The sequence below is a fragment of the Hyperolius riggenbachi genome, chromosome 3 (genome assembly GCF_040937935.1).
Source record: "Hyperolius riggenbachi isolate aHypRig1 chromosome 3, aHypRig1.pri, whole genome shotgun sequence".
NCBI lineage: Eukaryota > Metazoa > Chordata > Amphibia > Anura > Hyperoliidae > Hyperolius > Hyperolius riggenbachi.
Genome location: NC_090648.1, coordinates 337,296,662 through 337,320,016, shown reverse-complemented (window position 1 = coordinate 337,320,016; position 23,355 = coordinate 337,296,662). Strand labels below are relative to the sequence as shown.

General features: G+C 43.3%; 1 protein-coding gene across 1 annotated transcript in view; it reads left to right on the top strand.

Moving 5' to 3' along the window:
- The window catches only part of CFAP54 (cilia and flagella associated protein 54), a 528,182-nt gene that overhangs the window by 437,442 nt on the left and 67,385 nt on the right, over nt 1-23,355 (top strand). The window contains exons 59-61 of the mRNA XM_068273664.1: nt 2,037-2,151; nt 14,795-14,953; nt 22,953-23,061. Of these exons, the coding sequence (XP_068129765.1) occupies nt 2,037-2,151; nt 14,795-14,953; nt 22,953-23,061 (383 nt within the window). The remainder of the gene's footprint in view (nt 1-2,036; nt 2,152-14,794; nt 14,954-22,952; nt 23,062-23,355) is intronic.

Genomic DNA, 23,355 nt, shown 5'->3' with positions numbered 1-23,355 from the left:
CTGGTGTTCATCCAATTTTGTAAATCCACTAGACACGCATTTATGGATGCTGATGGGTCTTGGGTGCCAGGCTTGAAGGACAGATACAGTTGTGTGTCATCTGCATAACAATGGTATCCTAGGCCATAGTTCTGGATTATTTTGCCCAGTGGGAGCATGTAGACTGCAAAGAGTAATGGTGATAGTACAGAACCCTGTGGAACTCCATAGGGAAGTGGCACTGGATTAGAGTAGTGTGTGCCCAGACATACTTGCTGTGTCCTGCCAGATAGGAAGGTCTGAAACCAGCTAAGAACAGTACCCCTTAGGCCACAGTAATTCTTCAGTCGCTGGATTAGTATTTCATGATCCACAGTATCAAATGCTGCAGACAAGTCAAGAAGAATCAGAATTGAGCAATCACCCTTGTCCCTTGCAGTAAGTAGATCATTCATTACTCGGACTAATGCCATTTCAGTGCTGTGCCTTTTCCTGAATCCTGACTGAAAAGTATCAAAGATGTTGTTATCTGTAAGCCTGGCTTCCAGCTGGTTGGCGACTGCTTTCTCGATAACTTTTGATAGGAATGGTAAGTTCGCCACAGGTCTGTAGTTGGTTACAGAATCAGGATCTAGTGATGGTTTCTTCAAGAGGGGTTTTATGATTGCTTTCTTCAGTTCTTCTGGGAAAAGTCCAGTTTGCAAGGAGCACTGAGTGATTTTGTGAAGTGCTGGCCTGATCAGCTCTGGGCACTGCATTAGGGATCCAGTTGGGCCAGGATCCAGGTCGCAGGTAGTGGGGCGGAGACTGTGAATGAGAATTCCAAAATCTTCTTCACTTAGAGTGTCAAAGACTTGCCATGGTGGTACAGTAGTAGGCAGATGCAAAGTCCAGTGGTCAATTGATGTTGGTGTAATGCTGGCACGGATGGCAGACACCTTGTTTGTGAAGAAGGCATAGAATTCTTCACACCTTTCCCTGGAGAATGTGGTTGGGGCTTTTAGGCAGGAAGGATTGCAGAGAGAATAAGCATTCTTACTGTACATAGACAGTATGCTGAGGGTCATATCAATAATACTGGTATACTGTGCCAGGGATTAGGGTGCCAGTTAGACATTTCACCATACTAAAGTATACACACCTTAACATTTGAAGAATCTTAGACTCTGTCAAACTTCATGCATCAGTCCTAAATTCCTGCATCACATGATTTTAGCTGCTATTTTGAACCCAGAGTATTTGTTCCATAGGAAGTGGAGATTAACTGAAAGTAAAGACAAGAAATGTGTCTTTTTTAGGGTCATTTAGGGATGTTCCAAATACCTTCTCTCCCCCCCCCCCCCCCCCCTTGAATCTGATTGTAGCTAGTGAAGAGTGTGCACAGATATGCAGAAGACATTTTATATTGTCAGTAACATATTGCTGAATCCCTTCTAGCTGTGCCCTTTGATGCATGTTAGATAACAGATCAGATACAGTCCCATTAACCATTCCATACCATTAATGCCTATACGGTGCACCTTGCTTGTTGAGTGCAGCTTTAATAGAACATATAAATGAGCTGCACTAAAAGGGGTTTTGATAGTTGTGCGGTGAAACTAATGGACATCCGTGCAGGCAGGTTATGAAAAATTGTGTTTATACAGAGTTATAATTGCCATGATGCAAATCATTCTGACAGTTGTGCGGTAGTTCTGAGCCTCTTTGCAAATGACCACAGCATCTAGGTGCAGATTGGTTTAGGGTTTGGGTTGCTCCTGTTTACTAGATGTCCTGGAGAAGCATGTAAGATCAAGTGGTAGATGTATAAGGTGCTGATATGCTGTTTATGATCATGTGCTCTTTCTGTTATCGGATCAAAATGATCACATGCTTGTCTATGAGATCTGATGCACAGGAACAACGCTACTGAGAATCTGATCATTGCATCAAGTAGCACAGCATAGTGAATGTTAGCTTAACTTTTAGACTGCCACCTCTCTAACACATTTTTTTCATGGAATTCTCAAAGGACAGGCTCTATTATTTATCAAGCTAATCTCTTATTATATTTTCAGCTCATCTGTCTGGGAGAAATGTCAAATCATGACATCACTAATCCTTCCCAGCCACCTATCAGGAACAACTACTTGCCTCTCATATCTCTATTGGCAAAAGTCAAACTGAAAATAGGTAAGTATAAGCAAACTAACATTCTATAAATATATCTGTACGTTGTATTCACTAGTCTGACATTATTTGTATGATTTCCAACACACAGTCAACTTCATATAAAAATAGATATAATTGTCTCAGCATTGTATTGATTATGAGGCCTGCTTCTCTGGACTTTTATAGATTCATTTTTTGATTTTATTCTGCCAGTGTCACTAAGACCTGAATAGTAATTGTGTAGAGCAGTAGAAGGAACAAAGAAGGAAACAAACTCGTGTCCAATTATCTGTCTAATGGATCCATCCTCTGCCTATTATTCCTTTCATTTCATTTCATTTGCATGTTGAATGGCAGTTGCTATTAACTTTTCTTTACTTTGCAGCCAGATGTACCGCATGATTTTCCCCACTAATTACAAATATTTCTATTTACGTCTTTTTCCTCCCTAGTCCATAGGATTAGAACTACATTATTATTAACTCATTTAAGCATAAATAACTAACATTATAATAGAAGATGTGGATTATCTTGGGTTGTCTTAGCTAGTTAATAAGGTGTCATTATTCTTTAAATAGAAAACTTAAAGTGGACCTGAAGTCTTGCACAGAACAGTAGGAACGCATAGAGAAATGCACCCTGTATGTATTTAGAGAGTCTTGCCTGTCTAATTCCCCCTCATCTGTGTCTATTCACAAGTTGTAATTGGATCTCTTCCCTATTTCAGCTGACTGCCATGGCAGGTAAGCTCATTTGAAAGCACAGAATGTTAACAATTTGTCTGCTTCCGTGAAAGCAGGAAGTAGAAACACTGCAGATTTATTGCAGGATTTGTATCAGCTGTAACAAAGAAATATTTTTCTTTAACCCTCTGGGCGATAATCCCGAGCTGAGCTCGGGGTAAACCGCCACAGAGGATTTCTCAGGCCCTGGTGGGCCGATTTGCATAATTTTTTTTTTGTGCGTGTATATACCGATTGCCGCCAATCCGCGCTGATTTGCCGCTACCCGTCGTGCCGCGCCGCCCCCCAGACCCCGTGCGCAGCCTGGCCAATCAGCGCCGGGCAGCGCTGAGGGGTGGATCGGGGACTCCCTCAGACGTCACAACGCCGTTGACGTGGATGACGTCATCCCGATCGTCGCCATGGTGATGGGGGAAGCCAAACAGGAAATCCCGTTCTGAACGGGATTTCCTATTTGCTCTGATCACCAGAGGCGATCGGAGGGGGTGGGGGGATGCCGCTGCACAGCGGCTATCATGTAGCTTGCGCTAGGCTAGCTACATGATTAAAAAAAAAAAATTTAAAAGTGCTGCGCCGCCCCCTGGCAATATTATTGTATCGCCCAGGAGGTTAAAGGAGTTATCAGGCAAATAGGAAAGAATCTGCTTTACTCACCTGGGGCTTTCTCCAGCCCCTTGCAGCTGACTGTCACCTCTGCTCCCTGCCGCTGTCCCGCTCTTGCCGCACGCTGCAGAGGACGACTGCAAGGTCACCCTTACTGCACCTGCGTCAAGCGCCGCTGTCAATCATGACCACATTGTCCGCGGCTTACTGCGCAGGCATAGTAGTTCTGCGCAGTAAGCCGCAGACAACGTGGCTGTGATTGACAGCAGCACTTAACGCAGTGGCAGTAAGGATGGCCTCACATTCGTCCTCTGCACCGTACGTCGAGAGCGGGACAGCGGGGCGGAGCGGAGGTGACAGCGTGGGACAGTCAGCTGCAAGTGGCTGGAGAAAGCCCCAGTTGAGTAAAGCAGATTTTTTTCCTATTTGCCTGATGACTCCTTTAAAAGGTTATTATGCTGCTGTGTATGTTTTAGAGCAGAGAGGAATTTCTGAGTTCAGGTTCACTTTAAGATTGTAATAAGTGAATTACAATATTGATCCAGGAACTGCACATGCGCTGTTGTTAAAGGTAACGCTTTTAAAAACTCCACCAAGTAGTAAGAAGTAGGACATTTACAATGCTTTTCACCACTAGAGATGGCCCGAACTTCCGATTCTCGGTTCGCGAGTGTGGCTTTGCTTTTGTGTGCTGCTTTTCCACAGGTGGTCATCCCATTGCAGTTTGTGCTTTGTAATCATGTGCCTTCGTAAGGTAGTTGTCCCTACGCGGGTCTTGGTCTTTCCATGGCTCAATTTTCAGTGGCAGAGAGTACGGATGGCATTGCTCTCATCTGAGGCAGACACACAAAAAAATGTCTACACCGCTGAGCCCTGGGGTGATGGCACTTTGGTGGTGGCGGCCGATTGAGTGTTAAGAGTGGGGTGCCAGAATCAGAGCAGGAGGAAGATATGTCACGCTTCCATGCGGAAGCTGAGAAAGATGAGGTGTTCTGTGTTAAATAGTCAACTACGTCCTGATAATATTGGGGGTTGATGGCACGTGTTTCCTTCTGAACACTGTACTTTGGTCGAGGGCCGCACAAAATCATGACAGTGCGACCTCGAACAGACCTGCCAGGTGGCCTGCCTCTGCCTTTTGTTTTGTCCATATTGGGGGGATGAAGTGAAAGGTATGCACTGACTTGACTAATACAATGTGCAGTCACACAGGTGCAGTTAACAGGTATGCACGGAGTGGTATATCACACTGCGTGCACTCACGTCGGTAGGTGGGTGCACTGAACACAACAGGTAGGTATATGCAGTGATGGGTATTACAAATGTGCACCTGTCACACACACGTACTGTGAACAGGTACAGTGACTGGTGGTATTGAATATCACACTGCGTGAGCTCACGTAGGTAGGTGGGTGCACTGAAGTGAACAACAGGTAGGTATATGCAGTGATGGGTATTACAATGTGCACCTGTCACACACAGACAGGTACCGACGGACAGACACAGTGACAGTAGGTATATGCAGTGATGGGTATTATAATGTGCACCTGTCACACACAGATAGGTACCGGACAGGCACAGTGACACTGCGTACGCTCACGTAGGTAGGTGGATGCACTGTGAACAACAGGTAGGAATATGCAGTGATGGGTATTATAATGTGCACCTGTCACACACAGACAGGTAACGGACAGGCACAGTGACACTGCGTGCGCTCAGTAGGTAGGTGGGTGCACTGAAGTGAACAACAGGTAGGCATATGCAGTACCTCTGCTATAGAGGTGCTCTGCTTGCTATAACTGAATTGCTGTTGTTTATCCCCTGCTTATTGCCTGAAGAAGTGGGCTGTGCCCGCGAAACGCGTTGCATCTTTGGGGTATTTTCAATAAATGTGTATATCTATATATTTACAGTCCTTGGTGTCTGCTTTAACGGAGGTGAGTCCACCACTTCCTCCCAGCAATTTTTAAAAAAAATTTATGTACTTTTATCCGTCTGGCGCCTCTGTTCACCTACCAATATAAGTAGGAATTACCAAGGCTGTCTATGCAACACAAGTGTCTGTGGGACACACACACAAAAAATATAGATCACAAGAACAAGATTATCTCTCAAAAGAGCTGTTGAGGGGTGCTTTTTTAGCAAAAAGAATCAGCAAGGAGCAAGCTAAGGAGCCTACAAGAGCCTAACTAAGCTTTCCCTATAGGTCTCTGCACAGCAGCTCTCCCTTCTCTAATTACTGCAGGCACACGAGTGAGTGAAAAGCCTGACCCTGCCTGTCTTTTATAAGGGGGAGAGGCTCCAGGAGGGAGTGTAGCCTGATTGGCTACAATGCGCCTGCTGATTGTGATGTAGAGGGTCAAAGTTGACCCTAATGATGCACTATGGGGGCGAATCGAAGTTCCGGAAAAGTTTGCGCTTCTCCACAATCGCGAAACCACGGAAGTTCGCCGGGAACCATTCGCCGGCGAACCGTTCGGGCCATCTCTATTCACCACAACCCATTCAGTCAGTCTTTCCTTAACATACCCTTACATAAGTGGTACAAATGTTTAATCTGAAGTTAAGCTTAGAGCCATTATTGAAGTAGGGACATTCAGCTTAGCTCTTATTACCATCCTGCAGCAAATCCAAAGTAATGCATATCAAAGTAAGGCTGAACATCACATCATCATACCCAGGGCCGTCCTAGACTTTTTGCCGACTGAGGCAAACTTGTGATGATGCGCCCCCCCATATGTAGTATAATTGCCCCCAGTATAGCTAGCCTGGAGAGGATAGCAGCCAAGTAAGGGGGGCTGCGGGCACAGGGGTGGGGAGGGGGCTCAGAGCCCCCTCCCTCACCTGGATCCCCCAATCTGAACTTCCCCTCCAGCTATTAGAGCAGTGTAAAGTATCAGGCAGCGGGCGGGGAAGCAATGACTTACCTCTCCCTTCCACCGCTTGTCACTTCCTGCAATGCCGCCCACTGTGCTTCTGTAAGTACAGTGGGCGCTATTGCAGGAAGTGACGAGCGGTGGAACACAGCACTGGAACGTAAGGAGGTGAGTCATCGCTTCCCCGCCCGCTGTCTGATACGTGTACACAGCGCTAATAGCTGAACGGGTAGTGCAGACCGGAGGGGACCCCCAGGTGAGGGAGGGGGATCAGACCCCCTCCCCACCACTGTGCCCGCTGCCCCCCTTCCTGGCTGCTACCTCCTCCAGCTTGGTGCCTCTCCCCCCCCCCCAGCCAGGCGGGCGCCCCCCCCCCTCACTTCCGCCACCTTAGAAACTGCCTCACCCTGCCTCATGGGCTGCCCGGGGCTGAGCATACCCATTACACTGTGTCTCATGGAAGCATTATGGCTTACATATACCTTTTTATGGAAGCAGAGAATTTGGGCACCCGGAGAGCAGCAGAAGGATGGGTGCTGCAGTGGGCACCCATACAAATACTATTTATAGCAGGAAATGTGGGTGCCTAAGGCACCGATAAATAGCATTTTGTTATAAACGATATTTTGCGGTTATGCTACAAATGATATTTAGTGGGGTTTTTTTTTGCATGGGCTAGGGGATTTTAAGGTTAGGCATTAAGGTTGGTTAAGATTGGGCATCGGCAAAGGGTTGGTTAGGGCTAGACATCAGAGAATTAGGCATCGGCAAGGGGGGTGCTTAGGGTTAGGTATCGGGGGGTGTGAGTTTAGAGTAAGGCATAGGTAGATGGAGAATTCTGTGTGAGAATAGGTTTAGCTGTAGTAAAATATTGGTATCATTTACCAATATTTTTCTATAGTAATTTGAACTTCATAGTAGTAGAATATTGGTAAATTTACTAGACTTTATTTCGGGTGCCCTTTTTGCATGTACGCCTTTTTTTTACCTGTACTCCATATTATATTATTAAAGTAAGACTTACATCATTGTATCCCAGACTTTACTCAACAGTATACCAACATTACGGTCTTTGCCATATCTGAGAAAGCAATCTTGAAACTTGCAGAACACACCTACTGGGAAGATGAGTCCCACCACTAGTATGTGTCCCACAATTTGGAAAACACTGACTTGAAGAGAATGTTTAAAGGATACCTTCGTGCTAATTTAAATTTTAAAATGATGCCGTGTGTGTGTGTGGGGGGGGGGGGGGGGGGGGGGGTAGGTACGCATAGGCTTACCGCACCCCCTGTGGCCCAGCGTATTCCTTGGGTTGCCTGCTATCGCTCCTGTTCTCTATATCCTGGTCGGCGTCCTTTGCCCGGATATACTGTGCTGCGCATGCACAGTATGTCCTATTGGGTTGCCTGTGACCATAGTCGCCGGGGACCAGTATACTGAAGGTGCGCATGCCAGCACGAGGACGTACCCAGCCTCCACACACTCCACTGGCGCGCCCGATCACAGACAGCCCAATAGGACATACTGCGCATGCAAAGCGCAGTGTGATGTCATTGCCATGACAGTTTTCTGTTTAAAAACCTTGTTGCATTATGGGAGATACTGACTGTTGCCAACTTTCAAGCAGTGCATATATATATATATATATATATATCACCCTTTTAGCCTATCACATTGTTATTGTGTGCGTTTATAGATAAGGGCAGTTGGTGCTGTCTCATGTCTGCCACCACCAGTACAGATTCTGACTTGCAAGCTCACGATGGATGACCTTATCAATCATTTCTTGAACTATCTTCTGTTTTTTTGACTTCTCAATTTGCAATGTCTTGATTTTTTTTCTCCCTACTAGTATCGTTTGATAAATTCCTCTTTAAAAGGTGAATAGTTAACTTCAGGACAGATACAAAAGTATAATACAAATATTCTTGTAAATATATACGTAACCCTTCAGAAATGCCATACCTAAGGCTTAATGGGATGGCTGTTGACTAACAAGGATGATTGAGTATATTTGTTGGTTCTAGAATAGTGTTTGGATCAGCTCAGCTTTTTCTTTTTGTAACGGAGACAGAAAATTAAACATAACACTGCCTTTCTTTTCACTGAGATTGCACAACTTTGGAGTAGTAATCAACATAAAATATAACCTTTAGCATGGACAAAAGGGTTCCCTATCAGCAGTAATTGAAAATGGTTTCCATTTAATTAGCAAAGGTTTGTTTTTATGTCAGTCGTTTAAAATGAATTTCACTTGGCCAGATATCCAGTGGCAGCCTTTGTGTTGTGTCAGACTGCCCTGTGCTGGTTGGTGACACACGATTTTCTTTGTCCGTGTCTTACAAGCCTATTTTCTGCTAAGCTTATTATAGAAGAAGACTCTGGTTTAGAACTGTAAACAATGTTTATGGCTACTTGTCTGATCCATTAATGATGGGGCATTTATCTACCCTGAAATTGACTAGTGCCTTGGTTAACGCTGAGACTCCAAGCATATGTAAAATTACTTCCAAGCAATTTTATGAGATGGTTTATAGAAACCCCCACTAAAATAATTCACAGTTGGCTCTTATTATGTAAAACAATGCAGAGCTTCTTATAAAAGTTAGCATTAAATAAAATCTGATTTAACTGTCCTAGCGTGTGGAATACTGCTATGCATTCCTGATTTCCTGAGTTGATATATCAGGAGGTATTCTAAAAAGTTTTTGAACAAAATAATTAATTTTGTGTGGCTAAGTCCACATAGGCCCAGACCTCAGGTGAATGTGCCTTAATGTGGACCTGAACTCAAAACTTCCTCTCTGCTCTAAAAGATACGCAACAGCACAATAACCACCACTTCAGGATTCTGCGTACGCTTAACTACGCCCCTGAATCCTGAAGTGGTTTCCATGAGTTCCATGTCAGTTCACGGAGGGTGTCTCCGTGAACACCCTGCGAGCTGCCGATCGCAGCTCGCAGGGTAAATGTAAACACACGGGGAAGATCTTCCCCGGTGTTTACATATATACGGCGCTGCGCAGCAGCAGCGCCGTAGAGGAGATCGGCGATCCCCGGCCTCTGATTGGCCGGGGATCGCCGGCATCTGATAGGCTAAAGCCTATCCTATCCGGCGCAGGACGGCTTTCCGTCCTGCGCCGCACACAGGGGACGGGAGAGGGAGGGAAGGAGGCAGAGGGAGGACTAGTGCTGCGGAGGGGGGCTTTGAGGAGCCCCCCCCGCTAGGCACAGCAGCGCGGCGGCGATCAGACCCCCCCAGCAGGACATCCCCCTAATGGGGAAAAAAGGGGGGAGGTCTGATCGCCCTGCCTGATTTCTGATCTGTGCTGCGGGCTGAAGAGCCCCCGCAGCACAGATCAGCCAAACCACCCGGTATCCGGAAGTGGTTAAAGAAAAACATTTATTTGTTACAGTTTATAAAAAACCTGCAATACATCTTCAGTGTGTCTACTTCCTGCTTCCATGGAAGCAAAAATATTGTTAACATCCTGTGTTTACCAATCACCTCTCTGCCATGGCAGGCAGCTGACACAGCTGAGGGATTCAGTTCCAATTTATGCTTGGTCACAGATGAGGGGTCAGACAGGCTAATCTCTCTAAATACATACAGAGTGCATTTTTTTGTTTTCCTTCTGTCTTGTGCAAGAATTCAGGTCAGATATTTGTCAGAAACATCTGATCTACATGTTAGTTCAGGGTTTATGGCTAGTAGTATTAGAGGCAGATGATGATCAGCCAGACTGCCAGGTATTGTTTAAAATGAAATAAATATGTCATCCTTCATATCCCTCTCACTTCGGGTTCCCTCAGAGGAGGGAGGCAGAACATGGAGAGTGCTGTAAATGGAATAAGAAAGCAGCATATGGGGGAGCTGGGCACAGAATATGGCAGCTACTGCACATTGGTGGCCTCATATGGTGTGTGTGTGTGTGTGTGTGTGTGTGTGTGTGTGTGTGTGTGTGTGTGTGTGTGTGTGTGTGTGTGTGTGTGTGTGTGTATGTGTATATGTGTATATATGTAGTGTGTGTGTGTGTGAGTGTATATGTGTATATATGTAGTGTGTGTGTGTGTGTGTGTGTGTGTGTGTGTGTGTGTGTGTGTGTGTGTGTGTGTGTGTGTGTGTGTGTGTGTGTGTGTGTGTGTGTGTATATATATGTAGTGTGTGTGTGTGTATATATGTAGTGTGTGTGTGTGTGTGTGTGTGTGTGTGTGTGTGTGTGTGTGTGTATCCCTCAGGTTCCTAATACTAGAATGGCATCAGATGTTGCCCATTATTCAGAAAGTAGAAGCTGCCCTACACTGAAACAGAAGCATTTTGTGGCAATCTGAACTGGTTTTAGATGTTTGTGCCAGCTTATTTGGTCAGGCTTTATTTTCTCTGCTGCTCTCTCCGATCCTTGTTCCATTGGCATTCTATTGTACTCAGTAAATAGTGGGTGTTGGAATGTGTACTGCTCTCTAAAAAAATGTTAAAATGTATGAAACTTATTTTGTGGTTGATAGCCTAGATGTTTGCTCCCAATAAGACAGGGATGTCAAACTCAAATACAAAGTGGGCAGAAACTGAACACTGGGACCAAGCCGCAGGCCAACCTCAATGTCTAGTTGCCTCCTCCCTCCCTTATAAAGTTCCCTGGTGTCTAGTGGCCCTCCCTCTCCTATACAGTTCCCTGGTGTCTAGTGGCCCCTCCGTCCCCTAAACAGTTCCTTGATGTCTAGTGGCACCCTCCACTATATAGTTCCCTGGTGTCTAGTGGTCCTCCTCCCATTTAGTTTTCTTGTATCTCCCGCTGCCTGTACCTCTCTCCCTCATGTAACTGTTTGTCTGTAACTGATTTTAATCGTGCAATTGAAAGTGAAGTTTTATTTGGATGTGCACTGCTACTGTAATCTCTTTTTCAACCAGTTTCCTGGTGTCTAGTGGTCCTCCCACCCCTACTCAGTTTCCTGGTGTCTATTGCTCCCCTCGCTTATACAATTACCTGGCGTCTAGTGGTTCTCCCTCCCCTTCATTGGTATCTAGGTCTCCCCTATCCTATACATTTCCCTGGTTTCTAGTGCTTCCCCCCCCCCCCCCCATATGGCTTCCCTGGTGATATAAGGCTTCATCTCCAATATAGCTACTCTGATGGTCTAGAGTGGGCCAAACATAATGCAAAGGGGTTAAACACTTGTGGGTCAAATTTGATCGCTCTGTGGACCAGATTTGGCCCACAGGCCAGAGTTTGACATGAATGATCTAGAGCACAGGTATTGAACTTAGCCCTCGAGGGCCAAATCCATGCCAGAGTTTAGGATGGACTGAGAAATGGAGAAATGTGTTCTACCAGATGAACTACACCTTTCCTGATTCAGTCACATCAATTTGTTTGAGCTGTGCCAAAAATGTGTGAGGACCTCGGCACTCAAGGACTGGAGTTCAACACCTGTGATCTAGAGGGTAGAGGGTCGGAGACTTTAGATAGGAGGCACACTCCTATCTAAGGAAGGTGCGCTCCTAAGGAAGGCATGCTCCTTACATAGCAGCTAGTGCTGCTATGTAAGGCATGCATAGTGGCGCTCCTGCACATTAAGGTGTGCTGCTTTAGCAGTGCAGCTTGATGAATCAAGCCCTATGTTTGAAGGTTAGCTCATTATGCTTAAAAAGTGAAATATTTACTTAAATCTAGGATATACTGACAGGTGTTGTAAAATATAATAAGAGTGTTGGTTTCCTTAAGCTTAAAGCTGTAGAGTAGCAATGCAAGGGCATAAGTGTAGCTCTATCAGAACACTCAGCTGCTGTTGTCTCTAGTGGTCTCAGAAGCCCAGCTTTATCTGGCTGTGTATTGATTCTTCTACTGTAGTTAGCAGAAGCATTTGGTAAATTTAGGATAAAGTTATCATTTAGTTCTCAGCTAAGATGCCACTACCAGAGGTCTATGAAATGAGTTAGTATGCTACTCTGCTGAATCAGTCAATATGGGCAAGCTACGATGTCACACAAACACTGGTATGGCACACAGTAGGCTTGATTTAATATGATTTTCCTGGGCAATACACTGGAAAACACTTGGGGTTGTTAAAGAATATCTGCTAGTATAGGGTACAATATTACAGTTGTTGCTTGGGTCATACTGGACTAACCATAGCTACCGTGTTTCCCCTAAAGTAAGACATCCCCGGAGAATAAGCCCTAGCAGGAATTCCTAGCATGCTTGAAATATAAGACATCCCCCGAATGTAAGCCCTAGTAGCAGCCCGCATGACAGCAGCAAGTCACGCTCAATACAAAGTCTGAATACAGGAGAGCAGCAGTATAATGTGAGCTCTACAGTCCAGTATATGTGTCAGGCAATTTGTGTTTTTGTTGGAGCCATCCCTCCTCATCTGTGGTGATAAGCATCAGCAGCACTTCACCTCTTCCCAGGACACACAGCTTAACCTATCATAGCTCTGGGGAGCCTGACTGAGAGTTCTCTGCCTGCAAGAAATAGACTCTTACCCACATGATCAGCAGAATCAGTTTCTTGTACGTGAGAGCCAATATCTGCAAACCACAAGCTATGTGTATGCTGCTTGTGTTTCAGCAAGGCATGCAGTATATACATTTTGTATAGGAAAACTACCAGTGTTTCCCCCCAAAATAAGACATCCTCTGAAAATAAGCCCTAGCACATCTTTTGGAGCAAAAATTAATATAAGACAGTGTCTTATTTTCAGGGAAACACAGTAGGGTTACTGAAAGGCTAGTGAATTAGCAGTCGTGTGATTGCTGCCATGTGTACACAGCAGCAAGACCTTATGCCTTTTTTGTAATAAATACATGCTGCTCTAGATTGATATAAAAAAAACAAACAAACAAAAAAAAAACTAAAAACAACGACAAACAAATAAAGTTCTCACAGTGGACATGACTATAATTGTGACCCAGGTAAGAGTTGCAATGTTGTGGCAAACAATTTTTAATACATTCATTGATCTTCAACCCTTGAGATAATTGGTTTCTGTACTGTGAATTTCTACACATGAATGGGTCTTTCTATATCAGCAGAAGTATGAAAGTAATTCCTATTGCCAAGTAAAAAGAACATGTACAGTGAATGTTTTGGATCACATGTATTCTAACAGCCATATGGGCCTTCTAATAGAAAGCCCTTCTAATAGAAAGCCCATATTGTAGTTCCCATTAGCAATTCTTACCAAATTGCGAACACCGCATGCCGTATTTTTTGGTGTGATTGCATTTCTGTCTCATTCAGTACAATTTAATGGGATTTAGCAAGTGCACCAAAAACCGCAAAGGCCCTTAGCAATTTCTGCACTGTACTTTCTGCATGCTAGTAGTTGCCTCCTGGAGGAAAGTTCCTCAGGTAGTTAGTCCTTTAACAGAGTGATTTGTAAATAAGGGGGAAAAGTGCCTCAGAAATGCTGCTTAAAAAAAATAAATCAGAAGCATGACTTGTATTCTCAGAAGCTGATTAATGAATGGGAAAATAGTGTGAAAGAAAGAAGGAAAAATCAGGAAAGGAAAGGGAAGAGAAGGAAAAGAAAAGTAGTAAAAAGGACACGAGATGAAAGAAAAGAAACTTTTAGGAGGGACAGATTGTGAATCGTAAGGGCTGGTTCACAAGGGCCATTGCAGAGCGTTTACTGCCGGCACTGATCGTGAAAGTGCTGCTTATTTGTTGACATTTACAGCTGCTTGCATGCCATTTGCACGAATGCTGTGTTTGATCCTGATTTTCGCATCATTTTAGCCGACCCTTTACCGCTGTGTCTCTGTGTCCCCCTGTGGGGTGAAAAAACATAATTTAGCCGAGAAGCCACGGGAAGTCCGTATGAACCGGTCCTAAGCTAAACAGAAGCTGACCACTCTGGCCAGTGCTACTGTAGAGGGGTAAAAGCTTTGTACTCTCTGGAGAGGGGTAAAAGCTTTGTGTATGGGGAGGTGTGTGGTCTCTTACTGCACCTCCCTTGTGGCTGCGTCCCCCTCCATTCTAAGTAACTTCTCCGGTGTCAGCCGCGGCATATAATTCAAGCTGTGAGGCCGCCCTTTGACCCGCATGCGCAGAGTCGGCAATGCGTACTTGGTAGGGAGGTGCGGTAAGAGACCACACACCTCCCCATACACAAAGTGCCCCAGCTAGGTCTTATTTTCGGGGTAGGTCTTATATTTCAAGCATTCTTGAAACATAAGCTGGACCTTATTTTTGGGGTAGGTCTTATAATAAGGGAAACACAGTATGCTATTAAACTGTTTAATATTTGCAAATTAAATAACAATTTGCCACTACTGTGTCAGCTATTTATATCTTAAGAATTTAGTTCCACTTTAAATTAATTTACATCATGCATACATACATACAGTACATGTGGCCTTGACATTTTGTAAACAGTAGATGTTGTGTGGTGGGTTAGGTTGTCTCCTAACAATGCACATTTTTCTTCCTATAGGACAAATACTGAATCTCCAAGCATGTTCCATACCAGAATCATCCTGCAATGTATCCCAGCTGTTACCAAGTTTGAATCTGTATAATGCAGCATTACAACTGTGCAGAACCTCCTCATTCCGAGAATATGACATGGAAGCAGAGCTGCTTTTCTTGAAAGGTTTCAGTTTTAGAATTTTACATTTATAGAAATAACCAAGTTTTACATTTAACTTATGTCTGTCAATCAAATTATAGCCAACTTTTAGATTATAATAATTTTTTAAATATATCTAATGTTTATGTTACTGCTGGCCACACATTTCCAATTAGAAAGGATTGCGCTCCAAAGGAAAACCACTTAACCAGGGGTTCGCAGCTCAAATAAAGTCACCGCTCTTTGATACACCAATGTTAGTTCAAACACACCGCGCTCTTCGGTTCCCTGACCCCCACTACAGAGGCCCACAGATCAACCCTGGAATATAATAAAAAAAACGCATATAGTGCTGAATAACGTTTTATAAAAGGGACCCTTTTCACCACTCCTTGCACTCCGACGGGACGTGCCCACCAATGGGATTGACAATCGTACACCCCCCTCTGGGTATACACTCACCGTCAGATTACTTGTACTCTAGCTCATCAGTACTTAAAGTACTTCTCCACGTGTGTCTAGCTCATCAGTACTCAAAGTACTTCTCCACGCATTGCAATCAGATTGTAAGATTGTAGCATCTGTAAATTGTACACCCTGCTAAGAGAACAATTGAGAATGAATGAAAGTCCACACGATGTCTCCGCAATCCAAATTTATTCAGGACATATCCAAATCAGATAAAAGAGCACCGAGCTGACATGTTTTGAACCAGCACAGTTCTTAATCATAGCCTATAGCCGATAGGCTATACATTTGGATTGCGGAGACATTGTGCCGACATTCATTCTCTATTGTGTTTGGGCTGGGTAGCCCTTGTTCCAGCACTGCCTCCCTTGTGAGTAGAGCGGTATTTTCCCCTTCATTTAAGAGAATAATTAAAGCAAACCTGAAGTGAAAATAAACTTATGAGATAACTAATTGTATGTGTAGTACAGCTAAGAAATAGAACATTAGTAGCAAAGATAAGAGTTTCATATTGTTTTCCAGTACAGGAAGAGTTAAAAACTTCAGTTGTTATCTATGCAAAAGATTTTCTCTGAGCTATTCGACCCCCTGGGTCAAATTTAGTCCTGTTTTGTGAAGCACATAAACAGCCAAGAAACATTGAGATACAGCATGAGATATGGTTTTACTGCAGGAAAGTTCAAAGGGTCATTATTTCTGCTTTGTTACATAGCTTAAGAAAATATAACTTTTCAGCATTTTACAATTAAAAACATATCCAAAAGTTGGTGAAAAAGTACTATCAAATTTATTATAAGAATTCTCTTGCTTGCTGATGGTTTAAAAGGCATTTATGACAAGTTGTGAAAACATCGCCCAGGAGAAAAAAAATAATTGCACATGGGCCAGAGTGTGGTTTGAAACTGCAACTGTGACACTAAGGTGCAATGTTATTAAACAAATCTATATACTGTATATACTCGACTATAAGTCTAGCAATTTAGGTCTTAATCACTAAATAAAAGTATAGGAGCCGACTTATACACAAGTCACAACCAAACTGTGTAATGTGTATACTATTTGTGACATTTACTTTTGCACCAATTTACCCAGTGGTAAGTGACACTTTCTTGATAAAGGAAATGCCAAGAAAACACAGGTCTGAATTTGGCCACAACAATTATCAAGGAAATTAGCAAGGGGACAATACTGGGCTGCAGGAAGGGGGGGTGGGTGGGAATAATTGCTGCACTTGGGGGTCTGGAGGAGTTATTGGCTGCACTTTAGGGACAGGAGGGGTTAATGGCTGCAATACTGTAATAAGTGCAGTCATTGCAATCATTAACCCCTCCTGGTCCCCAAGTGCAGCCATTAACTTTGCTGAGTAGGCTTGTACTTGAGTCAATAGAAAATTCCAGCTTAAGGGGGTCAAATATTGGTGTCGACTTATCCACAAGGTTGTCTTATATTCGAGGATATATGGGTAACTGAAAATAAAAATATGAGACTCTTTTCTTTGCTACTAATGTTCTATTCATTATCCATACTACACATACAATTCATTATATAATAAGGTTTTTTTTTATCTTCAGGTTTGCTTTAACCTTTTAACTGCCAATTTAATTAGTGGCTGGCCAGAGCTCCGGGCAGTATTATTGTAAACTAGAGCAACTCAGCTACAAATTTGCCAGTCATCTTTTTAACCCCCCCCTCCCCACACATAGTGGCTGGTCATCTCATTACCCCCCTCCCCTCCACGCACACAGTGGCCAGTCATCTCTTTATCTCTTTCACTTTTCAACACACATTGTGGATTTACCTCACAGAAGCCTATAGACACAGATGTCCTGGCACCTTAGAGTTCACCCTCCATGAACATATAGACACCCTACAAACTGCACCACAAGTGTGCTGACTGACCCAGCTGTCACTTTTCCCTTACTTCCCTTGCCTGTCATAGGTAGCTACAGGTGCCCCTAGTATTAGGTATCCAGAAGTACCCTCAATATTCAGTAGCTAAAACTGCCCCCAAGTATTAGGTAGCTAGAGGAACCTCAGTATTAAGAAGCTAAAGGAGCCCCTGACTAAAGGGAGAGCTCTTCAGTGGAATGCCGAGAACTGGGTGAGTAACCTCTCTTTTACTCTCTCATCAGGGCCCTTGCATAGGGAAGAAGGGAGGCGTTCAGGGAGAAAGGGAGCCGCCTTTCCATCATCAGGCGCCTGTAGGCATGTGCCTACAGTGCCTTATGGTAAATCCAGCCCTGGTGGCCAGTCATTGCTTTAACCAGGCTCCCCAGCGTGTAGTGACCAGCCATCTCTTTACCCACCCTCCGTCCTAGAATTTCCTCCCTACATGTAGTGGGCAGTTACAATGATCTCTTTACCACCTTTGCCTACCCATTTCATGTAGTGTCCAGTCACAATCATATTTTTACCCACCAACCCCCCCACACATACTGGGCAGCCATCTCTTCAGCCACCCCTCCCCAGGCAAATAGTGTCCAGTCACCTAACTCCACCCCCCTCATACATAGTGGCTATTTAAGTATACCATTTACACTCCCTGTCTTGTAGATTAGCACAGGAGGCACTGTGATATTTACCTGATTTGTATGCTGAATCAGGTCTACTCTTTCTCTCGGGAGCTATGCTGTATACTGACATCATCCTCCGCATCATGCCAAGTGATCGGGAGCCAGGAGATGATGTCACTACATCTTCCGGCATGCACTGCAAAGGCAGGGATGTGCGACATTGCCACTGGGATTTCAAACCTCGGGTCTGACATCATAAGGATAGAGAAGATAGAGGCCCTCATATAGACCATAAGGGGTGGGGCAACAGAGCAGCACCCACAGGTAACTAAATGTACTCTGTCCATCCCAAGAGCCCACAGCATTTATGAGCCTCCCTTTGGGGCAGATTTCTTATATACATCTGTTATATGGGGTGCTTGGGTCCCTTTAAATGGGATTTCTGGGGAAAAAAATAACCACCCTGACTTAAATTTTGGTCACGTGACACAAAGCAGCTCAACTGAAAGAGTTAACAGTGGGGTTTATGCTGTTCAGACTACAAGGGGAGGAACACAGGAGACTTGTGGAATTCTGTGCTACAGTAAATAGATGGTCCGGGTACATCAAGGACAAATTTATTTTTGGGACAGGAGGGGTTAATAGATGCAATACTGCATATGTTATATGATTTCTGCTTCTTTCACACAAAAACTTGAGCATGTTACATCAAACTGCATCCCCAGACCTTATTCTCACATGACTGGGACTTTTTGTTCGGTCCCAAGTTACATATGTATAGTGATATGTAAAAAAAAATGAGGCCCAAAAAAATCATTTATGTCCTTCTATGGTAGTATGAAACAAAAGTAGTAACAATAAGATAGGAATATGCAGAGACATAACATGGTTCAAATTCCTTAAAGGATACCAGAAGCCAAAAGGCTCTGGTAAAATCAAGCCTGCACTGGGTAAGGAGAGAAAATTAGATATTTAACACTTCTGTCATTCCCCGCCATCAGCCGCTGGTCTTCTCCGAATTCTCCCGGTGTCCTGGCGACTTGGCTGACCTTTAGCCTGGATTATCTCTGCTTCTGCCTGGCGCATAATTACAGGCAGAAGTACGCACACTCCCCCGCCTCCTCCGTCCTAGCGTCTGTGCTCCACTGAAAAGTAAGCGTCAGATGCTAAGTGATTAGCATCTGACACTTGGACACCAGGACATCGGGAGGATTAGGAGAAGATCGGCAGCTGACGGCAGGGAACGACAGAAGCGGTAAGTATCTAATTTTCCTCTTCCCACCCAATGCAGGTTTCATTTTACCAGAGCCTTTTGGCTTCTGGTATCCTTTAAAGACGAACTTTAATCCAGGATTTAACTTTTCTTGAATAGATCATCAGGAACATGTATGGCTGGTATTGTGGTGAACGAGGCAGCTGTTTTAGTTGCAGTGCTGCTACAATCATTTCGGCACCAGCGCTCCATGCCCGATTTTAGGCACCTGGAGTTTCATCCATGCACTGCACAAATAAGAAGAAAAAAGGGTAATTCGGCCGCCGGCAATAGCCAGTGCCCGATTTACGCTCTCCCCTGAGTTGCTACCACTCGGAGGGGAAATAGTAATCAGTGCGGGCCGGGTGTTTGTGCAGGAGCAGAGTGAGCCGTTTATCAGCTTCACCCTGTTCTGAAATTGTTCATGCTGATAATGAATGGACTCTATGGTGAAACCCCACCCATGCAGTGATGTCATGGCCTTGACAGTTTGCTGTCTGTGAACCTTGTTGCATTGTGGGAAATAACAGCTGTTAGGACAGGATTAAAGATGTTGCTACCTGAGCTAAATTTCAGAATGTAAATTGGTATGAGGAAAGATTTTATAATGGGCAAACACTGACTAAATCACTTCTAAATGAATACTGTACAAAAATACGCAATGTTATTTATTACGTTATTTTCACTATAGTTCCTCTTTAAGTCAAAAAAGATGTTGTTATTTTCTGCTTCTTAGCCAAATGCTTTATACATTCCAATTCCCTAATAGTTTGGAAAGGAACTGGAGTAAAGCATGAAAAACAGAAGACAGAGTCTGAGCAGCAGAAAGCATTTGGAAGAGAGAATATCAATTAATAAGTAAACTCTGTACCGTGTCTTTGCTAATGAAGTTAATTGTCTAAGGGGATAGAGCTGATATTTGCAACTGTGCATAACATAGGGGTTGGAGTGGGAAGGTCCTGATTGAAGACAAGTCTTGTAACAATCCTAGAAGACAAACTGATTAGCAATTGTAAAAGTAATATTTTTTTTCAGTAGTTTTTCAGGTCCTGCAGTGTGACTTAAGGTGTGTACATACACACCTTTGACTTATGTTACTCGTCAGGGATCGAGACCCGATTCCCTTGGGCGTCATCACTGGGCTGACATGTGTCAGCTATACAGCTGACAACGCTTTCTGTTGCTATGCGGGGAGACTGAGGGATGACGGAGTGACGCCGTTTGTAACGGCACGTGGCAGATGGGGGAGCGGTGTGAACTATGAAGTTGGCCGTTGATCTGGGTGAGGTGGCCATTAGGGCCCTCTTGGATCTAGAGTGTGTACAGATGTACCCCTATGGTACATAAATCCAGGCATGCTGGATCTTTAAATGACAGTCATGAAAATACATTGTCCCTCTCCTTACCCACCAGAAGTCTCTGCATTGTGTGCTGCTCCATTGTCCCACCAGTAAGCAACAGTAGCCAAGAGACGGACCTGTATTGTGTGTTTGTGCTGTCATCTTAGCTAACAGACCTTAATAACTACAGGCAACAGTTATAGGGTATTTGGATGCACCTGTAAAAAAATTTTTTTTCTTTTTCCAAATAACAGCAATCTGGTCACCTTAGGTAGGCAAAGCTTCATCACAATGCTCTTTATCTGGGGTTGGTTGCATTATTGTTCACAAGAAATAAAGAGGCAGTTATTAAAAAAAAAAAAAAAACACTGATTATCTCACTCTAACCTAATGCTTCCTCTATTACACCTTACAGTTAGGTCCATAAATATTTGGACAGAGACAACTTTTTTTCTAATTTTGGTTCTGTGCATTTCCACAATGGGCATGATTCACAAAGTTTTTACACCTGATTTCCTCTGTTTTTGCCTTATCTGTTACATTTTTAAGCTTCCAAAGAGCAAAAATATAATATAATTAATGTAAAAAAAGTAATATTGCAATGGAGTTAATCAGGAATAACTTACTTTGCGTGATTATTTTGCTTGCAAATGTGCTGAAAGGTTATTTTTATCAATTAGGTGAAAAATAAGACATTTGTAAGAAGTTTTGTGAATAGAGCCCAATGTATTTTAAATGAAACAACTCAGATGCAGTTGAAGTCATCTGATCTTAACGACATTGAGTATGCTTTTCACTTGTTGAAAACTAAACTTTGGACATAAAGGCCCACAAAAAAAGCAACGGAAAGCTGCTGAATTAAAGGCCTGGCAGATCATTAAAAAGGAGGAAACCCAGCATCTGATGATGTCCATGAGTTCAAAACTTCAGGCTGTAATTGTCAGCAAAGGGTTTTCAACCAAGTATTAGAAATGAACATTTTATTTCCAGCAATTTAATTTGTCCAATTACTTTTGAACCCTTGAAGTAATAAACCTTGATTGTGTAAAAAATGCTTTAGTTGCTTCACATTTTTATGCAATCGTTTTGTCCATGTCATTGAATTAAAGCTGGAAGTCTGCACTTCAACTGCATCTGAGTTGATTCATTTAAAATTAATTGTGGTAATGTACCCAAATTAGAAATAAAGTATCTCTCCAATTACTTATGGACCTAACTGTTTGTGGTTAATATCTAGAGTTATGTTGGTGGTGCATCCCAGAGGAGACATTATTCCTTATATGGAGTGCTTTGTTGATTAAGTCTGCTATATCCATTATAGTCGTCTCTCTCTCCATCTTTCCATGATGGGCTTCTACTGAAGATGCCCCCTGTATCAAAGTGTTCTCTGCTTTATGAGAAGAAACTTTCTTTATGCTCAGAATGACCAGGGGACCATCATAGTGGAAGCTGACTTTCAGTATTTGGTCAAGTATTGAGATATTGTAAACAAGAATGAATAAATAGAGGAAGAAAGATCACCAAATATGTGTAGTGGTTCTTACCTCTGTGCTGCATTTCCAGCTTCTGTCAGATTCAGTACTCTGTTTTCTAAACATTGAGGCTAGATTCACAGTGGGACGTTGCGTTTTGATGCCACGTTAAAGTCGCACCGCAAGCTTACAACGCAACGCGCCCAAAAAGTGGCAACGCAGCGTTACCGTCGCATACAGCAGATACAGTAAAAAATACAGGCAATGAAAAGTATGCATCCAAGTCATTACTGAGCATGTGCAAACAGTCCAACGCAGCTAATAACGTGTATAACGCACTGCATGCAGTACTTTTACTTAACGTGCAGCGTTAGTCACTAACGTAACGTGTGCACTGTGAACGGGGCATTGATTTTTCATTGCAGTGAGTTATTCTGCGTTAAATGCTGTTTTAACGTGCGACTTTAACGTCCCACTGTGAACTTAGCCTCAAAGTTAGGCACCACTTCATGGTTATTTTATATAGTATCAGTTGGTAGGTTGGGTTACAGTGCAGAAAAATATTTTGGCATTAAACCAAAAAAAGTTGACTCTGGTAATACCTTTAATGAATAACTGTACATGGGTTATTGCAAGCTTTTGAAACGTTAAGTATCTTCTTCATGCATTTTACAGAACTGGAGCATAACTGCCTGATTGCTATAAACCATGTACAGGTAGTAGTCATCTAAGGTGTTATCTGAGTTAACTTTTGTTGGTTTGATATCAGCATATCTTTTCCATAACTAACGCCGGACCATACTTCACTTGCTTTATAGTGAAGCCAAACACTCCACAATTCCGTGAACCAAATTTTTCTCTGCTGTTTTTTGCCAATACATACACACTGACTGCTTCAACTTGTGCATGGAGTTACTCTTCAGTGATTTTTTTTTATTTGGTCATAAGACAATCTTACTGATTTTAACCAAATTCTAGGTAGGACACAACACCTATTGCTTCTCCTTGGAGACCATGAGAAATCTTCAGCCATCAAATCCTTCTCTGAAGCTATAAACCTAAGCATTAATTATGATCATAATTTTAGGTAAGTGTAATCTTATTTATATATAAGCTTAATTTATTGCATATGCACAAAATCTTTTTTTTCCTGGGAATTATCCAGTCTAAAAGTGTCTATTATGTTTAAAGGACTTACGAGGCGAAATCACTAAAAAAGTTAATCACTTGCCTCACCTTTTAAGGCACGGAGGACGCCGTCCGCGCCCTCCGTGCCGATCCGCCGGGTCCCCCCGCTCATTAGCCCCCCGGGCCGGCTGCCGACCCCACGCTACGTCAATCATCAAAGGTCCGCACCATCCAAAATTCAAGTTTCAAGTTT